The sequence below is a fragment of the Gobius niger genome (assembly GCF_951799975.1).
Source record: "Gobius niger genome assembly, chromosome: 11".
NCBI classification, from domain to species: Eukaryota; Metazoa; Chordata; class Actinopteri; order Gobiiformes; family Gobiidae; genus Gobius; species Gobius niger.
Window position 1 is genome coordinate 13,118,536 of NC_136862.1, and position 20,749 is coordinate 13,139,284.

The 20,749-nt window shown below is 42.3% G+C and overlaps 1 protein-coding gene across 1 annotated transcript; it reads left to right on the forward strand.

The window, feature by feature from the left end:
• Window positions 1-14: 14 nt before the first annotated feature.
• ca4a (carbonic anhydrase IV a) lies at window positions 15-4,813 on the forward strand. Its single transcript, XM_079565876.1, has 8 exons — window positions 15-185; window positions 2,146-2,190; window positions 2,258-2,422; window positions 2,498-2,643; window positions 2,736-2,828; window positions 2,910-2,976; window positions 3,049-3,212; window positions 3,302-4,813. Exons 1-8 carry the CDS (start codon window positions 122-124, stop codon window positions 3,479-3,481), a joined length of 924 nt encoding a protein of 307 aa, XP_079422002.1. The 5' UTR covers window positions 15-121; the 3' UTR covers window positions 3,482-4,813.
• The last annotated feature ends 15,936 nt before the right edge of the window (window positions 4,814-20,749 follow it).

Genomic DNA, 20,749 nt, shown 5'->3' on the forward strand with positions numbered 1-20,749 from the left:
CACTTTTTTTTTCTTTCCCGTGGGGTACGCTGATAGATAAGTAGAAGACCCCCTGCAAGAATGCGATCATATTGGAAACAACAAGCCATTGTGTCGAGTCCGCGCTTCGTGCCCTGTCGAGATGCAGCACCTGGTCCTCACTGTTCTCCTGGCGTCTGTTTGGATACCGGCTACAGGGGCTGGAGGTAGGATACTTTTTACATTTAATAGCTATCTCTTTACTTAATTATGAGACATTTTTTATTTAGCTTTTGGTTAATAAATAAATCCCATAAGTTGAGGGTATTTTAAAACTGAACGGACAAAATGTGGCTACAGATTTAAAATGCATTTCTATTAAAGATTCATATTTGAAAGATGGGCTAATGAGGGTGCAATCTACCCTCACCAGCCTACCCTAACTGAGAATACAAGCTTATGTTTATTTTCCAGACAATGCAATAGTAGCCTATATATGTTTATAATGTCAGAAATTGAATCCAAAGCTTCTGAATGAATCTTCGTGGAAAAAAACAACCGCGACCATTTTTATCCTTAATCGTTCCCCATCGTCCACATCCGATGGCACAGCGGGGGGTGCCTTCACCATGCCGCGCAGATGGGATGCCTGCCCGGGTCCCACGAGAAAAAGCTGATGAGCGCGCGTGACGCTGTTTCTCCCTGCTCCCGCCTGTGCACCTGCTTTTTTTTTTTTTGCGCGCGCGCGCATTACAGGGATTTTGGGGCTATAGTGAAACCGCTCACATCTTATCGTCTATTCGGGTCCCTGTCCCGAGCGCGCCAGAGATGCGCCTCACGTGGCTCCATTCTGGTGTTAAATGCGCCATTCATTGCTCATTCATACGGAGCGCCGGACAGTGATGTGTAGCTACTTCTCCCCCCAGCATCACGCGCGCGGGGGGAGCCCTGCGAGGCTGCGCGTTTGGAGAGGGGCAATCAGTGCACTGCGGTGGCACCAGTGCGTAACAGTCTCTCCCATATTGAATCAACCACGGACATTTGACTGACATTTGCCCTTTTTTCTTTCTTTTTTGATGATTTTATCGGATTGTTTCTGGCTCACCACAGCGGCTTTGTGACAATCATTTAAAAGAGCGCGCATTCACCGCACGGAAGCGTTAGGAACCTGTTTGTTTTCGTTTCATTGCTTTTCATTTCTTGCCAATTTCCTCAGTTTTTGTCTTTTTGGCAGGCGGCTCGCGCCATTCAAAACCATTCATATTGTTCATTTGCGCTGGTGGCCACGAGATCAGAGCTCGGCGCTGATTGGCCGGGAGTTTTGCGGATAGAGATCTGATTGGCTAAAGGACAGAATGGGTGACTCGAGGCAGATTCCAAACTTTATTATAAAGCGAAGCACAGCTTAAAGAAAAAGGACAGGATTCCCGCGAGACTTCGACATCACAGTCCCGGATATAGCCCCTGGAACGTGAGAAATGATTATTCAGCAAAGAGTCATTTATTAATTTATTAAATGCACTAAAACTAGTTGCATGACTGACCCAGCCACGTGTTGGGGAACATTTTCCAAATGGTGTTACGTTAATAGTTGCAGCAATATTCTCTTCCTTTGAGGGTGGAAACTCAAACTCCCTCATAAATATAAACATAAATATAAATATAATCCCAACAAAGCAATACGGACTTTGAAAATGATTAATTTGTTATTTATTTCTCTATTTGTTTATTTACATTTTTATTCTTATCAATATGATTTCCCAAATATTTGAGCTGCGATACAGACAAAGATATGAGATATGTCTCAAGCACAACATGGAAAAGACCGTTGTGAAATACGCCATTGATAAACCCAAACCAAACAACTGAATGTGACGTCCGTGCCCGACTCCGTATCCTCTGACAGCTCAGAGAGATAAGGCACATAGAGGCACGTGTGTGTAAACAGCATATACTGAAAGATCGGCTTATCTGCATTTCCTTGAGCAATTTATGCTTTGAAATAGTGAATAAATGCATGAAAGAGGCTGGAAGGCCACGCACTGCGGGTCAAAGAAGCATCATGTCACTGTGAGGTTTAGTGCACAGAGACACAGGCACTTATGTGGCACACATGTTCTACAGATCAACAGCTAAAATAGATGTGTCAAATCAAACAGCAGTGAAGTCGTGGCTGTTGTGTTTCAGATTGGTGTTACCAGTCCCAGTTCACCTGTGACCATCAGTGCAACAGTGAGTAGCCTTATAGTAGATATTAAAGGGTTTTATTAGGGCCAAACTGACTGTTTGTCTGATTCAGCACCAAACAAGTGGACTCATGCCAACAGCGTCTGTGGAGGCAAGTATCAGTCTCCAATCAATATTGTCACCAGAAAGACATTACCCGACGAGCGGCTGACTCCGTTTAAGTTCAGCAACTACCAGCAGATCTTCAGAGGCTCTATCAAGAACAATGGTCACTCAGGTCAGCTACCTCTCACCCTGTGTTACACATTCTCAAAGTACTCTTGTGTGACGTCAGATGTGTGCAAACTTTCAGTTCAGGTTGGAGTCCCTCACCTCAGCACCGTCTCAGGAGGAGGTCTTCCCACCACGTACAAGGCGGTGCAGTTCCACCTGCACTGGGGCAACAATGGAGGCCCTGGCTCCGAGCACACCATCGACGGAGAGCAGTATCCCATGGAGGTTGTCTATTATGATAATATAGGCCTAATAATAGCAAACTGAGGTGATCCTGTTAATGCAGTTTTATAACTTTTTCTTTTTTTACTTTGTAGCTGCATATTGTCCACATGAAGCACCATTACACAGATCTAACCACAGCCCTGGCAGATCGAGAGGGAGTTGCTGTACTGGGTTTCTTCTATGAGGTATGCACTGTTTAGTGTCAGTGTTGTATAAGTGTGCTTTACATGAAGACATGAATAATACTTGGGCATTTCAAATTTCAGAAATCTAACAGTGCAAACAAAAAATATGACACAATTATCTCTTCTCTACGAAACATTCAAGCAGCAAGTAAGTTTATTAAAGGTTAGACACTTTTACTGTAAAGTTTGTAGATATAATTAATCTGTGCCTTTGTTTCAGATGCGAACACGTCTTTGTCCCCTGTGTCTCTGGCTCAGCTTCTTCCTGCTGAGCAGAACATGACCAGTTACTACCGATACAAAGGCTCCCTGACCACCCCAGGGTGCACCGAGTCTGTGGTCTGGACAGTGTTTGAGAACACTATTCCCCTCAGCAGTGATCAGGTGACTTTAAAAATCAAACTCTCTTTGAAATAATAGTTATGAGTGTAAGTGACGCCTAACCTAAGCCTCGTGTGCCTGTGCTTCTTTAGCTGCGGGCATTCTCTGATTTGAAGTTTCACGATGGCAAACCAATGGTGGACACCTTCAGACCAGTGCTGCCTCTGAATGGGCGGCAGGTGTTCCGCTCTGGTGGGACAGTGGCCCTGGCCAGCACTGCTGTCCTTTTGGTTGCGCTTGCCTCAGCTTTGGGGCTGTCCCAGCCCAACTAGAGCACAGCAGCATCTATAGACTCCATGTCCATCCACTCATCAGCTCAACCTTGGTTTGTTACATTTCGCATGGATGCTAAGACGAGTAACCTCATCACATGGGCATGAACCACGCGGTGCTCACCTGCCCTGACACACATGACGAAGGTGTTGAAGCACGCCTTATGAACGGTGTCATAGGGCGACCTGAGTACCTGTGCATGCATAGTAAAGCTAGTTAACATTTCAGCATTATGAATGTGCCATAAAGTAGGTGACAAAGACAGCTGAACTGAAGTAGAAGCACAGCCCTCTGCAGAACACTGTTCACAGCAGCACACACACCAACACCAGCACCTCGTCCTTCTTGTCCAATGTCAGGTAAATTTAGTCCCTGCTAATGTGGCTAATGGCCTCTGCCGTGTGCCTCTGTCAGCCCAGTGACCCAGCACATGATGCACTTTGTGCGATGGGTCCATGTCAACGCCATGTGGCTATTAATAGCAAAACTTAGTCTTAAAAACAAGCGTCATCTTTCAAAGGCAGTGTTCAAAGGTGTATTTGGTTCTGTTTGGGGCCAAGGGGCAATCACACACTGCACAGGCTCAGCAGCTGGTGTAGAGGAGGGCCACCTCCTCAACAATCCTAAAGTGCATGTCTCTCACATCCCAGGTGACAGGCCAGTGATACTTGACACAAACCTGACGTAGCACAGATGCTAACTACAACAAACTGCAACAGCTAGAACTGAGCACAAGACAAAAGCACTTTCCCAAAACGCCACAGTCCTGTTCATTTGTTTATGCCTCACCCTGCCTTGCATGAATCAGCATGGCATGTTTTTTAGTTACAGTGTGTATGCTACATAATGCTCACAAATCAAACCCCTGAGTTTCTTCATATCCTTTAATGTGGACCAATTGCATTATGTATTAGGAGGTAGTGTGTTCATGGCTTGTATTACAGAGTCTCGAGTGCACTGAATGTTATTGACTGTGAACTCCACTCCAGTCCTCACATCATTATTTTGGAGGACACGTTAAGTATTCTCGTGAGACATTTGTGCAATCTACAGCTGAATTTATCAAGCAAGGATTATACAGTATATATTTTCTCTTGACATTGTAATCTTTCTATGCTGTGTCATTGTACACATGTATTTATGAACTGAATGTGTATATTGATATGAGACGCACAGTCCATTTTATTTATGTTTTGTTTATATTGTACTGAATGCATATATGAAGAAAATATTTGATCGAAATCACTCTTCAAGTGCAAATAGAAGAAGATAATCAAGGTTGTATGCTTGAAAGTGTCCAAGAATGTGTACCAGCTGAACAATAAACTACTTGCCTTTTTAAAGTTCTGTCTAAGTTAATTGTGAATTTTCAAACTCAGTCGAGCTTTTAATTTTCTCCCTGATCTCTAGAGATAAAAATGTGAACTATGTGAGCTTCACTTGATCTCAATCTTTTAATCCTTTTCTAATTGATTTGTTCTTTATGGGAATTAAAGCATTTTGGCCACAGTTCACTGCTGCCAAATGCAGGATCATATGTATCAGTCCCAGGAGAATTACACTCTCGACACTTGAATCTTGTTCAGTGCACTTTCAAGTTACCTGTTCCTTTATAATACACTTCCCCTGAGAAATGAAAGGGTTTAATGTGGTGGAGGGACTACTCATTCTCAGAGAGAGAAGATTGAGTCCAAAGCGCCAACAAAAGCCTGAATGAATAGCCCTCTTCTGCTTTCTCCTTGCAGTTCTTTTCGTATGTTAATCCGTCCCCAGCGTCCAAACGCACCCACAGGGGATCGAAACAGTGAACGCATCAAAATTGGCAGTGTTGCTTTGGTTCTCACTATAGTTGGGGCCAAAGTATCCCTGGTAACTCAGGTTGGTTCCCCTCAAATGCCCTCAGGTCAGCGGGGGTTTCGGGGACAAAGGGCACCATTCTCTGCGGGCAACTCCACATCGAACGTGAGCATCTCTGAAGCCTGTTTGGTGCCCATCAGATAGACAGCAGTGAGGAAAGTTCACTGGGCCAGGCTTTGTGCAGGTCGTGTTTAAATAAACACTGTCACCTGCTTTGTCTGTGTGGTGATGCTCTTACCTGTGTCTAACAGGCTTTATTAGAAACATAATTTAAATGTTTTATCTCATTGCTGCTGTGGTTAGACGCCACTCAATCTCACAGCAGAATAAAGGATATGCTCCTTCGTTTATAATCTTTTATCAGTGATCCGTCTCACTGAGCTGTCTGCCAAAGGTTGGAGATGTGGTGTCACTTTAGACTGTTAAAAAGAAAGCCATTATTCCACATTATCTGCTGCCAAGGTTTTATTTACTGCAAGATTAACATTTATAGAAAGGCATTGCCTTCATTCCGTCCTAAGTGAAACGTTACAGCGATACAGGAGTCTCTCAGCTGACGATCGATTTCATTCAGTGAAAATAACACAAGTACTGTGAAGGATCATTACCCACTAATGTACTTTTGGGAGCCATCCTTTATAACACAGGAGACACTGTAACAGCTTTTAGCAATAACTTCCCATCAGCAGGATGATGTTATGTCACATTTGTGCCCCAGTTTATAGCGGTTTACAGCAGCACTGGGATAAATGCTTTGACAAAACACAAGGCAACTTAAAGGTTTGCACAGGCTCATGAAAGACCTTTACATTTCCACAACAACACTTGTCAAAGGTTGTGGTGGTCAGATCAGGACACTGAAGCCCCTCAGAGACGGCAGGTCTCTTTGTCGACCTCAGTGATCCAGGATCTGGGCGAATCATGAGAGGAGGCAGTTACACAGAGGGGCATCGCTCCAGGACCAGTCTCAGCCTCATCTGACTCTTCAGACCAAAACTAAAGAGAAGTGAGAAAAGTGTGTTTGTGTTTGTCCATTACATAATAACTTACTTGGATTTCATCATCATCATCATCATCATCATCATCATCATCATCATCATCATCATCCTATGCCTTTTTCATTCAAATAAGCTACTTTATTTCATTACTTTGAATTAAAACAAAAATCACTGAACTGCAGTTTTTATACATTTGCAACTAGAAAGAAAAAAGGATCAGCATCACTGTGAAAGAGATTGATCTTTCAACTTTAAATTGTACTGTATATTGTTGCAACACTGCATATTCATTACCCTCAGGGCAGTCCTGGTCATGGTGATCTTCTCAGATTAGTCCTGATTTGACAGCAGGTCAAGTGGCAATTGGAAGATCAAATATTTTGGGTGATATTTGGATAAAAAGTCATAGAAACACTGGTCTAGGCTGTATCGTTTTGTCACATTTTGCTCTGAAATGCTGATAGATCTTTTTTTTAATCTAAATTTAGCTGCAAGTGTTTTCCCCCCAAGACCCCGAGATACTTGAACTCCTCCACTTGAGGTAAGTACTCCCAACCGACCTGAAGAGGATAAGCACCTTTTTCCGGTGGAGAACCATGGCCGCTACACACTCGGCAGCAAACTGCCCCAGAGCAGCTGAAGGTCCTGGTTTGTTGAAGCCAACAGAACAACATCGTCTGCGAACAGCAGAGATGAGACTCTGAGGCTCCCAAACTGGACACCCCACGGCCCATGGCTGCGCCTAGAAATTCTGTCCATAAAGGTAATGAACAGAACCGGTGACAAAGGGCAGCCCTGGCGGAGACCAACACGCACCGGGAACAGGTCTGACTTACTGCCGGCAATGCGAACCAAGCTCCTGCTGCGGTCATACAGGGAACGGACAGCCCTTAGCAGAGGACCCCGGACCCCATACTCCCGGAGCACCCCCCACAGGGCACCACGAGGGACACGGTCGAACGCTTTCTCCAGATCCACAAAACACATGTGGACTGGTTGGGCGAACTCCCACAAACCCTCGAGCACCCGACGAAGGGTATAGAGCTGGTCCAGTGTGCCACGACCAGGACGAAAACCGCATTGTTCCTCCTGGATCCAAGGTTCGACTATCGGCCGGGTCCTCCTCTCCAGCACCCTGGAGTAGACCTTACCAGGGAGGCTGAGGAGGGTGATCCCTCTGTAGGACCTGCAAACCTTAAAATCTTTATTTAGCACAGGAACTTTGCGTGATGTTGCTTCCATGAATTATATTCCTCGATGAGTCACTGGAAGAATGCAGCACACCTCGCTGAGCTCCACAAGTGCCACAGTTTTGTCGTGACGTTTCAAAGGACATTCCTATTTGTCCAAATGTTCTTTGCCTTGAAATAAGACTCAGGAATACAGTCTAAACCTTGCATAATTTAGGCAATAAAAAAGTAATGCGAGAGGGAGAATGTATTCCTGGCTGAAAATCGCTCGTACGACAACATTTTAATGAAGTCATGAGTAAATACTGTAAATGAGTAAATGATGCAGTGCTTTTAAGATAAGATAAGATAAGATAAGAAAAGAAAAGAAAAGAAAAGAAAAGAAAAGAAAAGAAAAGAAAAGAAAAGAAAAGAAAAGAAAAGAAAAGAAAAGAAAAGAAAAGAAAAGAAAAGAAAAGAAAAGAAAAGAAAAGAAAAGAAAAGAAAAGATAAGATAAGATAAGCCTTTATTGATTTCACAATGGAGACATTTACTTGTCACATACAGCTCTTAGAAACACTCAGGGTGTGAAAATAGGCAGAAAATATGAGAAAATAAACAAAAAAACGATTAAATAGTAAAATAGTGGTATCTTATGTACAATGACTACCAAGGACTTTGTGGGGACAAAAGTATAAACAGTAAGTAATTACGTAAACAGACTATAAACAAGAATGTTATAGCAGTGCAGGTTTACATCATAGTGCAAGTGGTTGATAAAGTGACGCAGGTAAGTGATTTAAATACAGAGGTTATTGCACATGTTACTTTTCATTATATTTTTAGTCTTGCACCCTCATCCAAATGCTTCATCATTCCCCAAGTATAGGTAAATCTCATGTACAGTATGTCAGACTGTCATGACCTCTCTGAGTGAGACACATCTTTCATATATTGTTACGCCAAGTCACCCCTCCTCAGTGTCCCGGGGAGTTGTCGTGTCTGGATTAGTGACTCAAGAGCAGCCTGATGCCAAAACAACCACACACACACACTGTACGGGCAGACTGTAGCTCACCTCTGACGCCTCCACGCTCCAGGAAGGAAAGAGCGAATGTTTAAAGCTTCCCAACGCATTTCCTTCCTGTTAGTTTACTTTCAGCGACGTTGTCATTTGTTCCCAAAAGAGCATTTCTCAGCCCACTGACTCTTCCAGCCGGCAGCTCTGAGGTGTGGATCATATTTGGCCTCTTCAATTTTACGCTGAATTAGGTCGTCTGGTTTCAAAGGGAGCTCTGCGGCAGGATTTGGAGGGTTGTATTACTTTGATGTGTTTGTGGCCAAGCCGATATATCAAACACTTGAAAACGCTCCTTGTGTCTGTCCACACAATGGCAAGTGCAAGTGCAGAGGGTTCAGGGGGTTTTCATATCAGTCTGATTTCTATCACACGTTACTCCCGTGTTATTACATTGAACTCTGACACTGAAAATTTTAGTTTATACAGATGCAGTGCCTTTTTGTCTGTGGATAATGAACCAAATTTATCACCGATGTAGTTATGAACACTCCAAAACAGCTCCAGTATACAACAGTGGACTGTTTGATGCCACCATTGCCTTTTAGATTTTCTTTTTATTTGGCATGTACAGTCAGGGCCATAAATATTGGGACATCAGTTCTCATCTTTTTGTCTCTTTAAACCACCACAAAAGATTTGAAATGAAACAACCAATATGTGCTCAATCTGCAGACTTTCAGCTTTAATTTGATGGTATTAATATCCAAATCAGGTGAACAATGTAGGAATTACAACTGTTTGTATGTGAGCCTCCCACTTTTAAAGGAACCAAAAGTAATGGGACAAGTGGCTGCTCAGCTATTCCATGGTCAGGTGTTTGCTTTTCTCTCATTATCCCATTTATTAAGCTTTATCCCAAAGCTGAAAGATCTTGTTTTTTTCATTTGAATCAACAGATTTATAGAGCCAAAAAGAAAAGAATTGAGTCAATGTCCCAATATTTATGGACCTGACTGTGGCTTCATGGGATGAAAGGGAGTGAAAAGCAAAGAGAGACATTCAATCCCTTTGTAATTATGACTTAGTTTGTGGATAATATCTGTAAGTATTATCCATGATTTCATAATTTAAAGGCCCTATAGCCTACCTGATTTATTTAATTTACAAACAATGAAAAGGAAGCGGATAAACTAAATTGTTGTGGTCCAACTCACTACGTAACGATCAAACAACGAGGAGCCGTGCGTTAGACGGTTATAATGCACGACGCGGAGTCAAGAACACCACGACGCGCAGCAGAGACAGGAAACTTTTCAGAGTCCGTTAGCCAAACATCGCAAATTATAAACGATACAGATGTTTTCAGCTGTTATTAACCCATCAAACACTTGGTGAGTCAAAGCCATTTAGAAATCATTAGTGAATAGACCTTATGAGATTTTACTTAATAATATTAGCATATAAAGCGTTTAATATAGAGTTCAGGATTAAGCATCATGGGATTAGCAGCAACAATAAACAAATGGAGATTTTAAAAGGTAAAATACTAGAGTTATTGTTCACATTAAACCACTCAGAGTGGGTGAGTTAGACTCGGCAGCTAATGGAGTTGTTCCACATCTTTTTTTCTCCACTTTTTAATACTGTTTTTAGCTTATGTGTGAAAAATGTATGCTAACAGCTGCAAACATGGCGGATCTCCATGGTAACAGTGGATTATCCTGAGCGTATACAAATCGAATTCAGTGAAGCTTCTGCTTTTTGTGGGGTCGGGTACACATCCAGTGGCCACAAATCATCCAATAAGATGTTAATGATCAAGAAACCACGGAAATTATATAAATGCAATGACAAAATATTCCTACTTTAATGTAGCGCCCGGCTTCACTATTCATTTGTATGGCGATAGAGCACTCAAATTAAACGGGTCCAACACGCTCAGACAGCTAGGCAGGCATTTCTGTGACGTGCCTCTTGTCACTTTCTGCCCATGTCCAAAAAGGGAAATACAATCCATCACAGAGATAACAAACCAGGTAAAACTATAGGTGAAAATCTGAGCAAACGACAATTACATTTTTAATTGTTCTTTTTTTTTTTACAAAAGAAAGTGCCACTACGATAGAAACAACTAAAGGACATCTGAAAATGTTCGAATCCCACTGTATACACTAAATGTCTATGATAACATCGGATAAACTCTGAAATCTTTAAAAACAATGCATCAGTGCCATAGTCTATAGTCGCCAGTTTGACTTGCCAACACGCCCTCTCATATAACAGCTCCATTCAGCTCTTTGCCCGTGTCCTAGAGGGCAAAAGGGGCATCTCTTTCCCCTGCTTCTGCTGACTTTGTGCTGATTCAAAAAATGTCAGTCCCAAAGACATTTCAGCAGCCCTCCGAGTCTGTTCAAGAAGCCCCCAAAACCACACATTTTTGTTTGTGTGATCAACTTACTATTATTTACTGTCCTCATTCTGCCCTGGGCGATGCAGTGAAGATGACAACTCACGTCAACATCAACACGTGCATATGCTGTTAATCCGCTTTCTCAGGAGGAATAACAAGTAATAGTTTGCTGGGTGCTACTCCTGTGAAGTTGAGCCCTTTGAAATGAGGAGAAAGTTTCTCGGTTTTGGCACACAGGCTAAAAATACTCTTTGTTCTTAGTCTGATATGACAGCTTCTATCTCCAAAGTCAAGAGGCAGGAGTAAAAATAGTGCTACGTCTATATATATTTCTCTATGATTTATTCAGATGATCCTTTTTGAAGAGGTAAGACTCCACCATACTTAGCTTCTCGTAGTGTACACACAGCCAGATGGATGGAGCAGCAGACGAACACAAACATCTCCACATCAAACTTGCAGAGACGACACTTTCACGTCTCTTGCTCCTACATTTGTGCATACGCGTGGAACAAGTCATTAAGGGATTTGCACAACAGCAAGATGTAGTTGGAGCTCCACAAAAGGGAGAATCGTGGCATGAAGTTGTAGGGGATTACATAATTTTGTTTTTCATTTACTGAAAAACTATATTACTAAATACAATGAAGATGAATGAACGATTGTTGTTGTTTTAGATGATGGGAGAGTGAATGACGCTGCAATGACAAAGCCAGGGTATAATTATGATTAAAGGGATATTTCAGGATTTTTGACATAGGGCCTCATTTCCTAGTTATCCAGAGTGTTGCTGATTTATGGAGATATTTTTTTGTAATTCATGCAGTTCTTTTATTTGAAGAGTTACATGGCGCTAAGCTAGTGCAAGGCTAGCGCATTTCTATGGTATCAGTGCACCTGAGGCAAATCACTTATAACGCCAGACAAACCATATAAATGTCTGTGTCGATTGAATAATCTTTGGAATATAACTGACCTTGAATCACATGAATGATCGCATTTTGAGGGACTATTTTCTAGCAGATCACTCCGCTGCTGCGTAGCTTATACAACCATGAAGCTGATGCTGCTCAAATATAAGTTATTTTAAATGCAAAATGGTTCAAATTGCAACAATCAACACAGACATTTATATCATTAGTCTGACGTGACTGCCTCACTGTGGAGCGAGTCAGACTGTTTTTAATGCAGGCTAGCTGATACCATAGAAATGCGCTAGCCTTGCACTAGCCTAGCGCCCAAGTAACTCTTCAAATATAAGAACTGCGTGAATTACAAAAAAAAAATCTATAGTATATTTTAATCATAACAGGGATTCTTTTCAGTACATTCAGTACCTGTCAGCATGTAGTAGTGAAGCGTTATAAAGTTAGAAACATATGTGTTTTTTCATGTTATGTGCTTTGCTGCTGCGGTTTGTCATTGCCCGTGTAACACAGTTTTGTTTTGAACATGAATTCCTAATCTTAATGTCCAGTGTTGTATGTTGAGCGTACATTAAACAATAGTATGTAGTACACATGTGCTGTATGTTTTAGAATGGTCACTGAATAGATCTGCCAGTCCTGGAAGTCGCTTTGTTATAAATAAACCCATTCTGTAGTGTAGCATTTAACCTTTCATTGTAACATCCATTTAAAACCAATTTGCTGGTCATTCAAACCAATTGTATTATTTCCTGAATTTGTAATTTCAGATTTTTTCCCACAGTCGAGTTGCTTTTTGCTGGAAAGTGTTTGGGTGGATTTGGCCCCAAACGAACAGCTCTCAAAACATCAGGCCCTAGATTATTAATATTTATCATTTGCACATCCTGCCGTCAATTATTCTCCAGAAGAGGATGAGAGTTTGTAACTGGCTGAAAAAAAAACATGTGATGTTTATTTATAAAAACAAGGGCAGCAGTCGAGACATTATTTGTGGCTTGTTCAGCCCAGGGTTGACCTTTGCCCCGTGTTATGATGATGGTGATGTCATGGGACGTGTACAGTAGAGAGGCGATGTGTGCCTTTTCCAGCCCCCTCCTGAGGATGGGTTGTCTTGGCTGGCAGCCATGTAAATGGGTCAGACCTGAGGCGTCCTGGAGCTCATTAAATCCACTTTTGCAAAGATGGATTTCATAATTAGTAGAGCTTTACCGCCTGCGAGACATGGGACAGTTTTGCTGTGATTCCTCTCCTCAGCAGTAAAACCGTCCTTATCTGACTCCGATTGTAGCAGCGCTGCTTTGTGCATCTCTGTCACTTTCTCCTGCTTTGAGTGACACCTGATGTACAGTGACAGACGGCAGGACATATTACAGCTGTAACAACTGTTTACTGGGACTTATGAGCCATATGCTCACTTTTAAAGACGAACAAGCCGATAAATTAAAAGTCTAAAGAGTCAGTATGTGATGTGTATGTAGGTGGTGAAGTTACAGTGATGTCCGATGACAACCTTTACCCTTTTAACAATATTAATATAAGATAAACTTATTTTGAGTGTAAAACTGGCAACCAATCCTTATTTTCTTGCTTCAAATCTTTCAGTCCTGTCGGTTATGTGAATTTGAACATCTCATTCCAAAGGTTTTGTGGTGATAATAAATCCCTTTTGTTTAGATGCTTGACATTGACATGTCTTTATTTTGATATATTTAAATCTCCTCTTGGTGATGGAGGAGAAAATGCCTTGTGTTTATACCATGGAACAGTATCGAAAAAATCAGAAGTTTTACCATTTTACCATATTTAAAGTTGTACCATAAGATAAAACAAAAGTCCTCAGCTATGCACATAACAAGCCTTTTAGTCATAACATTCTGCACACGAACATGAGTGGGCTGAACCTTTTGTACTGTATATGTTGACCCTATAGCATATTACTAGAAAAACATTATTATATAGACGCTATTGACAGTGACCCGTGGGCCGCATGTGTCATTCAAACGCTCTTGTTTGTTTTGCTCCAAATGGATGGAGCGGACTGTAGCAGCGGACCCCTGCTCCTCCTGTCCCATTGTGTCCCGGGGCAACATCTCGACCCCCAGTGGCCAGACGATGGGGGTGATGACTCCGCACGGGCCGGGGGTCATCACACGCCCGTCATGCCCAACAGAGGACGTGCCATATAGACTCCAATCAGGTCTGTTTTTTCATTCCAGTTCAGATAAGACAAAACTACATCATCTGGTGACATCACGTTTTAATGAAGTCAATGCACGCCTTGGGAGCTGAGAAATTAATCTTTTACTAATTTACATTCTCTATAAATGAGATATGTTTGTGAAGTGTGATCATTTGATACGATTGAATTAGTCTGAAGAGCGTGTGATGCTATAGCAGATGTTTAAGTTTGTTTATTGTAGGTGATCTGTGCACAAGGCCAGCACTTTCTCATGGTGGCCGCATTGCTCTTCCCACCAGAAAACTCCATACTCTTCCACAACCTTGTCACCCTAAGGACCGCAGGAATTACACCCATGCACTTACAATTACATCCGTGAACATTTTTTTCATTGGTGAGTTGGTGCATCAACCAATCGCAAGTCATGAGAGTGAAACGTCGTACATATATCAATCAGCTTAAATGGTAAATGGACTCAACTAATATATTTTCTACCTTGATCTACAGCAAGAAACCAGTCCCCCATTCACTCTCTCATTCATGCACCAATGCACGCAGACACTACAGGCAAGGTGGGTGAAGTGTCTTGCCCAATTACACAACGACAGTAGGCACTTTCAGGAGCCGGGATTCAAACCCCCGACTTTGCAGCTGTTAGCATACATTTCTATTGACTAACATTAGCTAAAAACAGTATAAAAAGTGGAGAAAGTAGCCGTGGAACAGCTCCATTAACTACTGAGTTACAGCTGGTAAATACATCTAACACACCGCAGTGTCCAAGTGCTTTAATGTGAACAATAACTCCAGTATTTTAACTTTCAAAATCTCCATTAGTTTACAATTGCTGCTAATGCCATAATGCTTAGCGATATGACGTTACATTCCCGAACTCTATTGACGGGGGAACATCGTAACCCGGGAACCCTGGATCGGCGAGAGAGGACAGCCCTCACTAAAACAAGCAGTTTATATGAGAATTATTAATTTAAATTTGAAACAGTTCATTTTGCTGATGATACCATTTAGCAGCTCTTAGCACAGCTTTAGCTGGTGTTAGTGAAACATTAGCATGTACCTTACCTTCATAGTTGTCTTTTAGCTGCTTCTTTTATGTATATTTGCCTCGGCACCACTGAATCATTTCATAAACCGTCCCAAAAAGCACTGTTTGCCAACATTGTTCTCATCGCCGTTCTGTTTTTCCTTCAGTAATGCGTATTCAGAGATGGGAGCGCTATTTGGATTTGGATTTCTTCCACTTTATTTATTTGACCTTTATTTATTTGACCTTTATTGTAATAGTAGTTTATAAGTCCCACTGAGATTAAGAATCTCTTTTTCAGGGGAGTCCTGGCACCAGAGGGGAACCTATTGTACATGTTTTGTGGTAGGGTAAACCAGAGTACCCGGAGGAAACCTTCGCAGACACGGGGAGAAGATGCAACCTCCACACAGGAAGGGCCTGTCCAGGTGGGAATTGAACCATCATTGCATCATTGCCCATCATTTCTTGACAATATTATTGCTCTTATATTTAACCTTTATTAAACTGCTTCACTCACATCTGCTCAGAAAGTAGGTCTGGATTACCTCTACATATGACCCAAAAGGCGCTTCAAACACCTGAGTATCACTACCAAAATGCTATTTGCAAACAAAAACCTGCCCATAAGACCAGTATGATTAAGCAGCGACTCATTTCATTCATAGTAAAAGGGTGAGGATTGCGTCTACAACCACAGGAAAGTGTGCAGGCGCCGCTGCCTCTGCTATGGGTGAAAGGTAGAGACACCTTGTCCTCCCCGAGACAATGAGACTGACCAGTGTCACGCAAGAAATTTCCCACAGCAGCAGCTCGGAGTCTGGTGCTGAGTCAACGCTCCCGACAGCCACACCACTCAGACCCGCACGGTACAAATGACCGGTGTTCCCGCTGGGAGCTGGCAGCCACTTCTGACGTCCTCCCCCTTCTGTGCGCATGTGATCACAAACACTGATAATGTCCAGAGAAAAGACCCTTGGATTGTCTGATGCCTCAAATGAAAACGTGCTCACAACCAGGCAAGGCAGGCCGCAGAATTGTACTCGCACTTTGCTCCATTTTCTTTGGTACGTCACATGAGGTTTATGATTTTTCCTGCCTGATCTCATCATCTTTTTAACTTCTAAGAAAGCTGAGCCATGCCTGTGATTCAGAAGCATGTTCATTCCTTACAAAAAATGATGTGAAAGAATATTCAAGGGAAATACCACAAAAGTGTGATGACACTCGTGAGCAACCAAAATGTTTAGTGAAAACATGAATATGTCCCTTGGATACTTGGAAAAAGCCCAACAGCTTTTTCAGTGAATTGTGCGTTTCACTCTCTCTTTTTCGTTTTCGAAAGAGTCAATTTTGGGAAGTTTGGGGATGATGTAAATTTGTGGTTAATTTCAGTCATTTCTGTACCAGAGAAGTCACGTCAGGGCAGCAGTGGAAGCAGAAAATAAAACGTTTCTCAAAAAAGAAACTGCAATAAAAACAGTCCCCACTCAGTGCACTGTCATAAAATATTCAGCTGAATCTGGAGTATAACAGGATATGGATGCAGACTGTTACAGCTGCAACCTTTGACCTTTCAAAAACAGCATCGACTAATATTGTTGAAACCGACTGGAGGAACTGCGGCTGCAGTGGCTCAGGTGATCGAGAGGCTCGTCTTATAACAAATACGGTTGGAGGTTTGCTTTTTGGACCCCGAAAGTTCACACTGCCGTTGTGTCCTTGGGCAATACACTACACACTCCAGCCTCCAGTGTCTGCGTGCACTGATGTTTGAATGAGAGAGTGTTGGGGTGAGTGTTTCCTTGATGTAAAGCGCCTAATGTAGGTGGATAAATCTAAATTAAGAACATTTACCATAAGAAAGTTGTAAAAGGAATTTTAAAAAAAGTCGGTTTTACCATCTGAGCCTGAATAACAGTTATTTGTTTTAGTTTCATCATAGTTCTTGTACTGTAGTTATAAATACTTGTGTCATTGTTGTAGAGAGTACAAACATTTTGAAGATGCACAATGGATTTTGTGCCCATTTGAATTGTGACTAATGTAAATACTGTATATACTGTATCCGGGGCACTGGACACTCTTTGATGCCGATTACCATCTTGACTCTTTGTGAAAGGTTTGCCGACTCTGCACATGTGTGATCTTCTACTCATAGGCCCTCTCATCTTTTTCCCCACAGACTCAAGAATGTATGGTATCATGAGAACTGCTCCCCAGACATCCTTTTCTCCCAGCGCCTCTTATTTACGCTCCTCAGCTGTAGCAGGAAGGGGAAGCTGACTGTTCGATTGTGAGGAGACAAGATCAGGTGCAAAATTTGTTTTTACAATCCAAAAATCACACCGTATTTACCACAAAGGCCACGTTCTAGACCCGCTTTCAGCCTTGCAATATATGACGCCAGAACGGGTTCAATCGTCCCACTCCAGACAATCACAATGTACAGAAAGCGTTTGGTTTTGTGCTTTGTATTTAAAAGACTAGAATCCACTGTATAGAGGAGGTCAGGGCGGTCAGCCAATAGAGGATTCTGGGTGAGGATATGAGGGCACAGGACTCTACTGGTCCAGTCAAAAGAAAATGGGCTGTGATTGGAAAATAGCTGGAGTCCGCCAATTTTATTTCCCCACAGAACAACAGGAGGTCTGCATCCTGTGTGCAAGTGCAGCCCTGGTTTAATAACTTCACGTAAATATGATGGTGCAGGTCTAAATTTAATTGTGTGTGTTTTTAGAAGAATGGGTGACTCAAACAGGTTTGTGCTCCAACCAGGAAATGGCAGGACAAGGATTTTTATTTTGTTCACCCATAGCCCTCTGAATCATTTACTGACCAGTCACGTTCACACATTTCAAAAACAAAACGAAAACCATGTACCCAAACTTAAAACTACTACTGCTCCTTCTGAATAAAAGATCGTGTTGAGGAATGTGGGTGAAGGACTTTGCTGTCCAGCCGAAAAGCCTGAAGCAGAAAGGGACATATTTTCTCAGCTGAACTCTCCGGGACACCACTCCACTCATGAGACCACCGCGGGATCCGGACCTCTGATCTCTCCAAAATGCACCAATTTGTTTGCAATCTTAAGCACGCACTCTACAAAGCTTTACTTTTATGGGAGTGATATTCAACCAGTACCTGCACTTTTACCCAAGTCGTGAAATGAGGAACTGGGTGTCGCAGTAGACCTCATATGTGTTATAGATTGGTGTCCTTGATCAGTTAATGGAGCGAGACGTTTTAAAAAGGCAGGGAAAGCCATCTGGTTTGGAGAAATGGTTATGACATGAATTACCCAACCTTGGCTCTGATTAGGTCACAGTTAATGGAGTATTACAAGTCATTTGGTGCTTGATAGTGATTAATACTGCGGTTTTAATCATATCGGACAGTTCGTGCTTGTGTGGATTATAACAATGCAGTATGTGCTTTAGATTTTAACTTTGTACAGTACATTACTTACACACCTCAGTTGTTACTGCATATTTTGGATCATATTAATGTTGTGTGGTAATACAGTATAATGTGGCATTATGTCTTCCATCCATCCATACATCTTCTTCCACTTTTCTGTTTCCGGGTCGTGGGGGCTGTTGGAGCTGCCCAAATCACATTGCAGACACATGGCAGAGACAGTTGTTAGTTAGTTGAATGAGAGTGGTTGGTGGTGGTTGGAGGGGCTGATCGGCAACCTTGTTTCCATCAGTCTATCCCAGTGGGCAGCTGTGGCTACAATAGAAGCTTGCCACTTGAATAATGAGTACAGTATGGCACTTTGAGAAACTTGGGAACACAGGCTTGAAAAGTGTAAGCCATTATCGTTATTATAAGGTACTATCTTATACTTTCCCAAATTGCAGCTCCAGTATTTGTTTCATTGCACTTTTACTCTTTTGATTTGGGGCCGTAATACAGTAATACACACAATCTCAAAGGGGAATGACGGTGCAGCTCATTATCATTAGATTAGATAAATGATCAGATACTCAAGCACTGGAGAGCCTCTTGTTGAGCAGCTCCTCAGTGTTTCCCCGTGGCTTCAATGCACCTCCAGCTCTGCGTATCCCTCCTACAGGCTTTAATAAGTAAAGTACAGTGTGCTCCTTTGTCCTGCCCGGGGCCATAGCATCTCCACATACTGAACATGTGAGGTGTATATTTAGAAGTGATCCGTAACCGTGGGTGTGCGACTGTGCGAGGGGGGGGGGGGAAAACAACAACAGCAGCAGCTCAGCATCACATGACCCACGCGTGCACCCACAGGTTCGTTTACATGTAAAGCTCCGGGAGGAAACCCCGGCCCACAGACACGGCTGTGCGTGATGCTGCCCTCATTTATAATTCACCTGCTTCAAACATGGATTCTCCTTTTCACTCCAATTACACACTGTTAAAGCGTTCAGAAATCTTCGGAGAAAGTACAAGTGCACCCAAAAATACCCCTGTGCTTCAGCCCGGGGCAGAACACTTTGCACTCAATGAAAAGCCGGTGTGGGTTTTTCTCCGGGAGCAGGTGAGAGATCACTCAGCGGGGGAAGCCCTATCTGTTTTTAGCACCGCACCATGCATAGTTTATCCACTCACACATTTAATATTCAGCTCCCACAGCGCATGCATCATTGATATTCCAACATGAGAACAGTGAGAGAAGACACAAGGAATCGCCCGTTTCTTTTTTATCGCGCTTGTACCACCGTTATTGCAGCACAACGCGCATAAAAACATGAAATCTCCTCCCTCTCCACTCGCTAACTGCTCCTGTCCAGGCATAAAATCTGAATGACTGCAGTGATGGCATTTTACTCACAATGCACCAGAGAATACCTTCTGCATTTATATAAACACATTTCCCCTTGTACAGTAAAACTATTATCCAAAAACAACAAACACCTTTCTGATCATTGTGCAAAAAGACACAGGTCATTCACTTGTTGTTCCCTGAACCTCTTTCACACAATCCCACTGATATTAGGCAAGTGAAGGGGTATTGATCTGAAACTTTGGCTACAGTTACCAACATGAGATAAGGTTTTTGTATCTGGCAACAAAATCTGAGTAATGGATAGAGCCAGGTTTGAAACAATTGGTTTTGTTTTGACGACATATTTGACACCAAGAGAGTGTTTTTCAGAGGGGAGTGTTGAGGCTACTACCCTTCAAAAGTTTGGGGTGACTTAAAATGTTCTTATTTTTGAAAGAAAAGCTTTGCCTTTTTAATGAGGATAACATTCAATTATCAATCAATCAAACTTTATTTAGATATCACTTTTCATACGGAAAGGTATCACAAAGTGCTTAATAGATTCACAACATTTAAAACAATACGCCTGGCACACCGTCCCATTCCTCCGGGTATATACAAATGCTACACACACACACTCAAACTTTTACCACATTGTCTACACACCCACACCCTCAGTCACTAACGCACACACGCACGCACGCACACACACAGAGTAAAATAAATAGATATAAGGCTAGAGTGGAAACCCCATTTGAGGAGCCATCTGCACTGGGAGTCCAGCACAGCTACAAGACACTGACCCAGGAGAGACACCTCCACCTGATCACCCAAAGGACAGAGACACCACACCTCCACCTCCACCACAATCCTTACAAATACAGTCTACAGTCTTATTAATGTTGTGAATG

Coding starts and splice junctions, on each gene's coding strand:
- ca4a (XM_079565876.1), top strand. CDS start 122: ATGCAGCACCTGGTCCTCACTGTTCTCCTGGCGTCTGTTTGGATACCG. Junction 186..2,145: donor ACCGGCTACAGGGGCTGGAG/GTAGGATACTTT, acceptor GTTGTGTTTCAG/ATTGGTGTTACCAGTCCCAG. Junction 3,213..3,301: donor TTCCCCTCAGCAGTGATCAG/GTGACTTTAAAA, acceptor GTGCTTCTTTAG/CTGCGGGCATTCTCTGATTT.